At 34.4% G+C, this 11,807-nt stretch overlaps 2 protein-coding genes across 2 annotated transcripts; both read left to right on the plus strand.

The window, feature by feature from the left end:
- Positions 1-2,193: 2,193 nt before the first annotated feature.
- LOC145736489 (uncharacterized) lies at positions 2,194-4,305 on the plus strand. The gene is made up of 4 exons (XM_081990940.1): positions 2,194-2,484; positions 2,706-2,896; positions 2,958-3,083; positions 3,162-4,305. Exons 1-4 carry the CDS (start codon positions 2,396-2,398, stop codon positions 3,368-3,370), a joined length of 615 nt encoding a protein of 204 aa, XP_081847066.1. The 5' UTR covers positions 2,194-2,395; the 3' UTR covers positions 3,371-4,305.
- A 336-nt stretch (positions 4,306-4,641) lies between these two features.
- On the plus strand, positions 4,642-10,278 carry LOC145736248 (uncharacterized). The gene is made up of 5 exons (XM_081990551.1): positions 4,642-4,825; positions 6,548-6,668; positions 6,890-7,769; positions 7,830-7,925; positions 10,084-10,278. The coding sequence occupies exons 1-5, from the start codon at positions 4,642-4,644 to the stop codon at positions 10,276-10,278; spliced, it is 1,476 nt and encodes a 491-aa protein (XP_081846677.1).
- Positions 10,279-11,807: the final 1,529 nt, after the last annotated feature.

Below are 11,807 nucleotides of genomic sequence, written 5' to 3' on the forward strand. Positions count from 1 at the left end.
TAAAACAAAGACAATTTGGACTGTCACAGTTTTACAAGATACTTTTTGTAGCTACACAAATCGTTTACTCTGATTAAGATAATCAAATCAACCTTAAATTTAATTCCTGTCTATCTGAGATATTATTTATAGAAAGGGAATAATTATCTAAAAATTCAGAAGAATTTACTTGGTTTTAAAAACACTGCAACTACACAAAGGTGTTTGCTTGATAATCATAGTACTCATAAGATAGAAGATGTCTCATACAAGCGGTGTCTTGAGTTCATCATTTGTACTCACTGCAAACTACCTCATTATTACTATTACTTTAAACATGCTTTTAGATGACACTAAATATAATACATATTGATTTGACGTTCAATAATGCAATTTACCAAAGTAAATAATGATGACTATCGTTGAGATTATTGTGTTAACGTAAAACAATAATGAAAACTGCAATGCTTTTCATTTTAATGTCAATTTCAGTAAAAATAGTTAACTAACATTAAAACTTGCTCTTTAATGCACTGTTCTAATGTAGTACTTCTTGGTGGGTAATTTGAGCCTTGTTTAAGTCAATTTCTTAATAAAGTTATGCTTTCTCACCCACATGAAAAAGTAGTGAAGTATTCAGCATATACCAGATACAGATCTGTAAGATAGATCTAATTTGTTACTTGAACTATAGGTACTTAAAAAATGCCAGACGAAAAAAATGTGTAATAATGATGCATCAGCAGGGTTAAATGCCTAGGTTAAGTTTGAAATTGGTATTGTAATTTTACTTGGACCAGCAGGCTCTATGTCCTTCAAAAAATATACATTTACTTGATTTTAGAGTATGATTTTCAACTATTATTGAAATATTGTATAAAAGTTAAAAATATAACTATTTTAGCTGCATGGGAATCTGTTTGACATAACAAAATAAAAACAAAAGCAAAGTGACAAATTCGAACTTTAGTTGACATAACAACAGATGGAAGATGGCTTAATCAGCTGAATTTGTTTCCTCAAAGTGATAAGCCGCGTGACGTCACAGTAGGGTGCTCAGGCTGCACAATATGCACTTAAAACTTTTTATATTATTTTTTACATTGAACAATAGAGACTAGAAATCTATTTTCACAGAATGTACACACTACTTTCCATCTGAGACATACCATATTTATAGAAAATGGTAAGCTCAAATAATCAAAATATAAAAAAAATGAACTTCATTAAGTATTGGATTGTTAAAAAAAACATTGCAGCTGCACAAATACAGGGTGTTACAAATTAGATGCATTAGCATTGCTATCTCAGAAAGTATAGTTGATAGAGCTTTGGTTAAATGGAGGCAAAGTTGTGCATTTTATGGCTAAATAATTTGGTAAAAAAAAATTAAAACAATTTTTATTACATCCGGAGATATCCAACAAAAACAATGAATCAAATTTCTATTTTATTTTTTTACCACTTTATTATTGATTATTTTGGAAAATCAATTGCACCTTCTGGAGGCAATAATTTATGCTATTTAAGAAAATAATGTTTGTATTTAGCTACAACGTTTCGTTTTTTAGATACCATCATCAACTTAATATTTTAAAAAACGGACGGGAACTTTTGATTTCGTTTTTTAGTAGCTATTAACACCTCCCGAAAATAATAATGTGCCACACTTGTCAAAAAATTATACCTAGTGTACTTAATATTTGTTTTTTTTTCAAATATGCATTTGAAATTCATATGTTATCAAAATGAGTAAATAATTTAGTTTGATATGATTAAGCTGTTTCATCAAAACTCAACATCGAATCCAAACATGTGAGTATCTGAAAAATAAATAACTAATGTAAGAGAGGAGCGTTAACGATGAGTCAATTAAACACACCTTTCCCTTAACTAATATATTTTAAAATAGGTTCTTGCAACAAGTAGAAAACAACGTATTGTATTATATATTGTGTATAAAGCTTTTCGCGGCGTAGTCGTAAACAGAATGCCCGAGAGCCGTGCGTAACTAACATAATCTTCACGCGCACTGGTGTTTATTGTAAGATGTCCAAATATGGACCGTCTGGCAGGCGGCTCTTCTGATTGGCCGCATTTAGGTTGCTGCGACCTTCAACAGCAAGTGGTGCGGCCTACTATGTTGCGTTTAGGCCGGGTTTTGGAATTGGTTCTTACACTAACCAAAAACATTTTTTTTTTAAATAAATGAAAAGTACCACAAGCAAAGTTTACAGAATACAATATAAGTTCCGTCACTCTCGCCAAAGCGCCGGTTTACCTTTTCCGCGCTCCTCGTCCCTCTCAGATCCCACAGACCCCCGGTCCCAGCGCCCGAGCATACACAGTGGATTTTCGGCACGCGTAGTGTTAGTATCGGCGTATCTAACTAGGTGGACCAAATAATTTGCGCAAAATGCCTGTAGAATTTTGTTCGGTGGAAAATTGTCTTACAAAACGCGGTACTGGGTTATCATTTTTTAGATGTCCCGTAGATGAAGTAAGGTATGTATTCAACCATATCTATCCATTTATTAAAATTTTTCAATTGTAAATACAACTAACTAACACTTGATTTTGTTTCGAAAATATATGTTACATACGTACAAGTTTATATAATACAGAAACCATCATACATCATTATAGTTATATTCCGTACTTACGAAACCTTCCATATACTTCATACAGTTTTTCTTATGTATTTAATAATAAGAATTTCTTTGTAGGTGTCAAGTTTGGAAAACTCAATTGGGGTTTACTGTGAATCACAGATATGCGAATCTCAGCTCTGATTTATTACATAAACGAATTAAGATTTGTAGCCTTCATTTTACCGATGATAGTTTTATGTCGCCTCTGAAACAACGTCTTCAATCTAATGCTATTCCTACACTACACTTATGCAGGGCAAGCACAAGTAAGTTTTTCCAAGTTTAAATGTAATTTAAATAATATTCTTGTTTCTGTGGTTATTTTAGGTTCTGCTAGTGCCGGTACTACAAATAGCGACACGTCTTTCGTGAAATTACAGGATGTATCATTACAAACTAAAAATCCTGCTCAAACCAACTCCTTAGTTCAGACGGATATATGTGTAAAGCAAGGTAAATATATAAAAACACAATTATGAAATCTTATTATTGTAAACAGTTTTTATTATGACATTTTTTATTACTTTTCAGACCAATGTTGCCAGACAATACAAAGTATTTCTTCAAACACCCCACGAAAAACTGAATTACGAAAAACCGTAAAAACTTTGAGGGACGAAGTGAAAAAGTGTAGAAAAAAAATAGAGACTGGAATAACTTTAGATGATGTCATAAAATTCTTGGACGATAATTATCCAGCAGAATTTTGCACTTTTTTTCAGGCTCAGCTTACACTTTGAATAAATCTCCTAAGGGCTCAAGGTATTCGGATGAATTTAAGAAGTTTGCTTTGGGATTATATCTTGTCGGTCCCAACCCATACAAAAAAATGTCAAAAATATGTCGTTTGCCTTCTCAATCAACTTTACAACGTTTTATTAGGCATTGGGTTATAAAGCCAGGCTTTAATGAATTTATTTTTAAGTTATTTGAATTGAGAACTGGGATATTGGAAGAGAAGGCGAAAGACTGTGTCATATGTATAGACGAAATGTCTATTAAATCGCATTTATATTATGACATCTCCAAAGATAAAATAATTGGTTTTCAAGAGGGTCTAAACACAACATCGCCATATATAGCAAGTAATGTCTTAGTGTTAATGGTTCGGGGCATTGCAAGAAGTTGGAAGCAACCTTTTGGTTACTTTTTTTACAAGACATCACCTACATCAGTAGAGCTTAAAGATATTTTATTTGAGTCTATCAGAAGATTAAGTGTTGTTGGACTTAATGTATTAGGAGTAGTTTCTGACCAGGGTTCTAATTTTTATAGCTTAGTTAGAAACCTATTGAAATTAAGTGAAGAAAATCCAGTGTTCAAGGTTGATGAAAAAGAGCTTGTGTATATTTTTGATGTACCCCATTTAATTAAATCTATGAGAAACAATTTCTATGCTTATAAATTTATTTTTAATGGAAAAGAAACCAGTAAAGTTTATTTGGAGAAAATGTACACAAGTGATAAAGAAAAAAATTACAGATTAGCACCTAAACTTTCAAATGACCATATTTTTCCCAACAATTTTCAAAAAATGAAGGTCAAATTAGCGACCCAGGTATTTAGTCACTCAGTTGCCGTGGCGCTATTTACATATATAGATTTTGGTATTCTTCCTAAAGAAGCAACACCTACTGCAGAGTTTATTGAGAATATTAATATTCTATTTGATTTGCTAAACTCTAGCACTTTAGAAAACTACACAGCATTTATGGGTACTGAAAAATAAGTATCTTTTCTACATAAAATGGAAACTATTTTTAAAAACCTGAAAGTTGAAAACCATAATGGTAAAAATGTAACAAAACAATTAAAATTTATTTTTGGATGGAGATTGAGCATTAATGCTACTCTCATTCTTTTTAAAAAATTGCAAACTAAAAATTATAAGTATTTGTTTACTAGGAATCTAAACCAAGACTGCCTCGAAAATTTTTTTGGACATATAAGAAATTGTTGTGGTCACGTGAAAAATCCAACTCCAATACAATTCTGTCGTGCTTTTAAAAAAATGTTCACTTTGCGTCAATTGGAACAAACCGAAGGTACGAACTACATTGAAGATATTAATGAATTACTACTAAATGCTTCTCCTGTTATTCAACAAGTTAATATATTTCCACCCATTCCGCCCGTTACATGTACTTCAATTAAAGTTTTTACGAATGATTACAAAAACCTTAAAACACCGGAAGGTAATTCTTTAGTATATGTAACGGGATATTTTTTAAGAAAATGTTTGCTACAACATTCATGTGAAACATGCGAAGAATTCAGCCAACTAGATAACTTAGATGCCGAAGAAAAAACGTTTTGTCATCTAAAATCATATACTGAAACATCAGGTCTAACAATACCTTCTCGAGATATTGTAGAATTGGTTCGAGCTTTAGAAACTATATTTATAAGTAAATTTTCAGAGCTAGCTCTTGAGGAAAATGCTGGAAAAAAAAATAAACAGTTTCTTTCACATGTAACTTTTAATCACCCCTGTACAAATTTTCCTTTAACTTATTTTGTAAATTTATATATTAGGGTGCGCATTTATTTTACTTTAAAATTTGCCAATCAAGAAATCAAAACATGTAGATTAAGTAAAATTAATACAAAACTCTCAATCTTACAACATTTGTAAATTGTATATTAGTATGTAAGTTTTTTAATTTTAATCTAGTAAGTTAATTATGTAGTGCGGTTTTTTTCTCCGGAATAAGTGTTTTAATTCTTTAATTGCGCATGTTAGCAATCATAACATAACCTAAATAATCATTAACCACATTCAGTTAATAAGAATTATTAAATTCGTTTAATGCTATACGAAAACATTCATTTTTTTCTTCCAATAATTTTTACCCCAGATATTCCAAAATTAACTCCACCTTCCCCAATAAAATTTTGGTAATTTGGTAAAACCATAAATGCGCATTATTACTCCGTCTTCCCCTGCGGTTTTCCAGGCAGTAAGCACGTCCTTTTGACGCGTTTGCCGGCAGTCGGCACGCTTTAAGGTACGCGTCCACTAATCGGTATCGGCACGGACGGTACGCATCGTCGGAATCGGATTTTTTTGTGTACTGCGTTTACTATCACGGATTATCGGAATCGGTAATTCGCATCGGCATTTTCTATCTGTCATTTTTACTTTGTGGTGTTGAAGACAAGCGATGTCGTCCCTGAATGAAGAAGATTTTGTTATAATATGCTTACTGTCAGAAGAAGAACAAAACGAAAAGAAAAGAAAGAAATGCTGGGTTCATAATATAAATATAAAAAGACCAAGATTCGGTGAATATAACAGTTTATTTTGTGATTTAATTCAGGATGACATAAAGTTCTTTCAATATTTTCGAATGTCGCATACTAGATTTCAAGAACTATTAGATATTTTAAAACCATGTTAATTGAAACAAAATGCGTCATTCAGGGAATGCATAGGACCAGAAGAAAGATTATCAGTTTGTTTAAGGTACGTATATTTAAAAGTCTATAATGTATATTGTTAGTAAAAACATACTAAGAACGAAACCTTAAAAATGTGTTTAGAAGCTGGTCCGATCCCGTTTCTTCCATGTCAGTGCTGGGCAACTCGTAACTTGGGGGTGAAACGTAGTCTTGCTGTTCTTGAAAACTAGAAATATTCGATTCAGTTGTAGTTTCATCTAATAACCTAAATTCAACTTTATTAACGATCTGAAATAATTCATTTTTGATCAGAAGTTGATCACGTTTTGGAAATGTTTTTACAGTTTTGGACATATTTAAAAAAAAATCAGTTAATGTATCTTCCTGAGCTGATGATGGTTTTACTTCTTCTTTCTTTGACAGATAGGTTTCCAAAACTGAGGCAACACTTGAACTTTGAGGAACAACTTTTTTAGCTCTTTTTCTGCCACTGTAATTTGACGTTGCTGGTGTAGCTGAACTTGAAGCCTGTGTATCTGAGGTGCCAGGAGAAGGAGAAGTGATAGGACTCATCATTGTTTGTAGGTGTTCTCGAGGGTTTTCCGATTCCTCAAGAATATCACTCTCATCAGAAAGGTTTGATCTTCTCTCTTGTTCATCATTTAAGTATGGGACTAGAAACGCTAATTCTTTTTCATATTTCGGGGGCTTTAGTTATGATGCCCCTTGCCCACTTTTGGCTTTTCGTAAGTTAACAGCCTTGCGAAAATTATCCCTAGTTTAAGTCCATCGTTGTTTGCATGATTTACCTGCAAGTAATAAAAATGATCAGAACTATATTTTAGTTTTTGTTTTAGATTTTTGGCTACTGGAAACTCGTTCCGGTCACTGGCTTTTTCATTTCGGCTTGGTGAACGTACAGTAAGGGAAATTGTATATTCAACTTGTGAAGCGATGTGCACAATTTTGCAACCAATCGTTATGCCAACACCTGATGAAAAACTTTGGAATACATCAGAAAAATGTTTTCGTGAAAAATGGAACTTTCCAAATGTGGTAGGCGCAATTGATGGCAAACACGTGCTAATTCAGGCACCACCACATAGTGGATCTGATTTCTTTTGCTACAAAAAACATTTTAGCACCGTACTTTTAGCAATAGTTGATGCAAACTACAAATTTATAAGTGTAGATGTGGGTGCATTTGGTAAGAATTCAGATGCAGGTATATTTCGAAATTCTATTATGGGTAAAAGACTGATGGAAGGGAATTTAAATATGCCTCCCCCAAAGAGACTGCCAGAAAGTAATGTAATTTTGCCACATGTAATAATTGGGGATGAAGCGTTTCCATTGACTACATTTTTAATGAGACCGTATTCACGTGATGATGCTCAAGGAGACGAAGAAAAAAAAGTGTTTAACTATAGACTAAGCCGAGCAAGAAACACTGTGGAAAATTGTTTTGGAATATTGACGCAAAAGTTTAGACTTTTTGAACGAAAACTGAGTATGTCTCATGAACATGTAGTCTGTGTTGTAATGGCTACCTACTGCCTTCACAACTTCTTAAGAAACGATGCATGCCAATGGACGGAAAATGATCAACGAGTTTTCCTTTCTGGTACGGCACATTTGCAGCGTTTAAGAGGAACAGGTGGTGTTGCTCGACATGATGCGCTAAATGTCGACATGCTGGGTTCAGCGTGCTTCTTTTTCCGATTTCGACTTCAACCTGTGAGAATAGCAGAAAGAGGTTCTGCCTTATAAGTTGGTCACAGTAAGTGTGGATTTTAGACACAAACTCTTATTTTGGAAACCACCAGGGTTGATTGTTTTGTGGTGTTCCTATCGCCTATAGGCGGATTAAAAACTGCGATTTCCGTAGTTTTGGTAAGTTATCGTATTTGCCTGGCGACCATTTTGTTCATTTATCGTGGCATTCCGAATTTAGCGTGGAGGTCAGCTTGGACTACTCCTGTTCATTTTCCTGACTTTTGGGGCCTGTTTGAAGCGGAATTGGACGGTAATTCTCTGTAATTTTGGTAAGATCGTTTTACCTGTCGGCCATTTAGTTAATATACAGGGTGTCCCACGACGAAAGACCTCGATTGATATTGGAAAAAGTAGAAATAGGAGAGTTTTGAAAATTTGGTAGGATACTGATGTGGGCATGCCCAATTCAACTAAAATATTTTCAAGATGGTTGCACTTCCGCTTATACCCGAAGTCGATCACAACTTTCTTATTTTAAAAAGAACACCCTATATATTATTACATATTTGGATTCCTCACAAAATTCTAACCAACTTTTGTATAGAATGCCCTATGCCTATCTCTAGCCGTTTTCGAAATATTTGATGTTTTTCCAAAAAAGTGACAGTTGCAACGCTCAACATCTTTTTGTACTATGTTAAAACCGTATTTCATTTTGCAATGAAACTTTGGGTTATGGTAAATAAAGGATCGTTTTATTAAACTGAGGGTGCGTAATGACTCATTTGTATACAGGGTCGTCAAAAAAAAATCATAAAGTTGCCACTAAAAAAAATGAAAAATCTCAAGTTTTTTAAATAGAAACCCACATTTTTTATGACGGAATCATTTTGAGCATTAAAAATTACTATAAGTTTCAATTTACTTGCCTATACCTAAATCCAACCCATTTCGTTTTATTTGAGAATAAACATTTTTTTATTAGGCTGCATGGTTGGGATTAGCTGGTACTCTAGTTAGCCATGCTTTTGACACACGGTGATATTGGAGAACTGCAAAGCATTTTATGTTGAGCGTTGCAACTGTCACTTTTTTGGAAAAACATCAAATATTTCGAAAACGGCTGGAGATAGGAATAGGGCATTGTACACAAAAGTTGGTTAGAAATTGCAATTTCTACATTTGTATTATTAAGGATTGGTTTTGTTTTAATAGCTTTTATCTTCACAGATCCCGTATTCTTAAAATTTTCAATTATTGCTTGACAGCTTTTCGTGATGGCTTTGGTTTTTCTGGATAACGAGCGGCAAATACCTCACATGTTCTACTCACAACTTTATCACATTCTCCGTAAATAATAAACAGATTTAAGTAATCTTGGTTTGAATAACGTAACCGCGACGGCATATTTGCAGTTGTCAAAACACTCAAAACTAGTGTTATTAACATGCCCTGCAGGTCTCCAATATCACCGTGTGTCAAAAGCATGGCCAACTAGAGTACCAGCTAATTCCAACCATGCAGCCTAATAAAAAAATGTTTATTCTCAAATAAAACGAAATGGGTTGGATTTAGGTATAGGCAAGTAAATTGAAACTTATAGTAATTTTTAATGCTCAAAATGATTCATTGCAAAATGAAATACGGTTTTAACATAGTACAAAAATATGTTGAGCGTTGCAACTGTCACTTTTTTGGAAAAACATCAAATATTTCGAAAACGGCTAGAGATAGGCATAGGGCATTCTATACAAAAGTTGGTCAGAATTTTGTGAGGAATCCAAATATGTAATAATATATAGGGTGTTCTATTTAAAATAAGAAAGTTGTGATCGACTTCCGGTATAAGCGGAAGTGCAACCATCTTGAAAATATTTTAGTTGGATTGGGCATGCCCACATCAGTATCCTACCAAATTTTCAAAACTCTCCTATTTATACTTTTTCCAATATCAATCGAGGTCTTTCGTCGTGGGACACCCTGTATGAGGCCATTTTGAATTTAGAGTGAACGTGAGCCTGTAGCTCTTATTGCCCTTTTCTCTGGCTTTCCGAGTGCTCGTTTAGAAGCGAAGCCGTGTTGAAACCCGGATTACTGTAGTTGCCATACGGTCCTGGTGTTTTTAAGACCTGGACTGGATTGAAACCCTTACTTGACCACGTGACCGTCTAAATTAACTCCCTTAATAAAGGTATGCGCTAAGTATGTTTTATATTTAACATTCAATATTATTTGTGCCTGTTTTTTAATTTAACATGTTACGTAAACTTAAAAGTAGATGATCGGTAAATTATACGCTTTAAAGCGGCTATGTAAATAAGTATTTCTGTATAAGGGTCGTCCGGTGGGGCTCAGTATAGACCCAGTCTCGTCCGGTGGGGCCCAGTATAGACCGAGTCTCGTCCGGTGGGGCTCAGTATTGACCCAGTCTCGTCCGGTGGCTAATATTGGCGCAGTTTCGCCCAGAGGGGCGGGAGATCAGCTCAGTTTCGTCTGGAAGCTACTGAGTTCAGCTGATGATCTCGCTTGAACATGACTAGAGCGTCCTTGTTCTACTGGCATTAGGCTGTTAGCTAGGGTCACGGCGTAATTTGGAACGGCAAGTTATTGGCAATAGTGCGTTTGTTGGATTAAGGTTTTTAATTGGCCCTCGCTGCTTCTCACCTAATTTAAGTAAGAAGTACTTAATTAATTGTTAAGTGTTCGTAAGGTTGGATTGAACCCTGAATTATGTCCCGTACAACAGCTGCGGAGGATCTGGTTGCCTATCGAGCCAGTGGCGCCCATTTTAACCCCCCCCCCAAATATTGTTGAAGGATCAGCAAAATACTAATGTTACCAAACTGGCATTAGCATCAAGGGTTAGTCACAGGAGGCAAAAAACAGAAACACTTCCAACTACAGCAGAAGTGAAGCAGATGAATGACTTAATAGAAGCTGAATGGAAGCAAGCATTCCTAAAAGCTAAAGAAAATCTTACAGTTCAACGATACTGTGACCTTGCCATGGCTTTGGCAGCAAAAATAATGGTGATGAATAGAAGGAGACCAGGAGACGTCTGTAAAACTACTCTAAATGAATATAGGAATTTAAGTGCTGTTGATGAAACCTATTTATCAACTTTAAGTGAAGACTCGGAAAAAGAAGTAGCTTCAGACATGTAAATACATCACAAAAGGAAAACTTAATATCAACGTCCAATTTAATAACCAAGGATATGACAAATGCCCTTGATTTTCTTATTAGCAACAGAAGCAATGTAAGAATTCTTAAAGAAGACATATACGTTTTTGTAGAAAATCCTTAACCGGAATCCAAGTCTGTTACTGTAATCATTGTCAACACTGTGGTCTGTAAGTCATTGTAATGTCATTTATCGTTTGTCAAAAAGATGTCACTATGTCATTTGTCAGTACAGTTAAAAAATTACTGCACTGTAATGTAGAGTGTGTATTAAAAAGGAAACTTTGAGGAATTTACTGTTCAATTAAGTTTTTAAAGTAAAAGTTATACTTGACGTGTAATTAGTTTTTTCACTTAACACCGTCGAAGCAATCCAAGAGGTTATGGGCCCAGAACGGATGCTTTAAGTGGAAAACTAAAGTTGCTAAAGGTGAAAGGAAAAAGTCTGTGAGGAAGCCATTTTGTTGCATTAGGAAGCTATTCAGGAATACCGGAATTTGGTAAAGATGGCAGAAAAACAACAAAGCTGGTTCACTGTGAAACCTTTCGATGGAACGTCATTCTCTAACTGGGAATTCAGAATTAAACTGTTACTGGAGCAGCAAGGAGTCCTATATGTGTTATCAGAAGAACCACCTATGGAAACTGAGGTCAGTGAATATGAAAAGTTTCAGAAAAGCGATGTAAAGGCTAGGATGGTTATTGTACAAAGTGTAGCTGATAACATTCTGGAAATGCTGAAAGATAAGAAAACTGCCAGGGACATAATGCATACTTCAACTCAAACCTATGCAAAGACAGGTATTTCCACTCAAGTAATGTTGCAAAAAAAGCTACGAAGCCTAAAATATAATAATAAAACATCCCTGAATGTTT

This window comes from Ips typographus, linkage group LG12, assembly GCF_016097725.1.
Source record: "Ips typographus isolate SLU linkage group LG12, UJ_Ityp_2.0, whole genome shotgun sequence".
Taxonomy (NCBI): domain Eukaryota; kingdom Metazoa; phylum Arthropoda; class Insecta; order Coleoptera; family Curculionidae; genus Ips; species Ips typographus.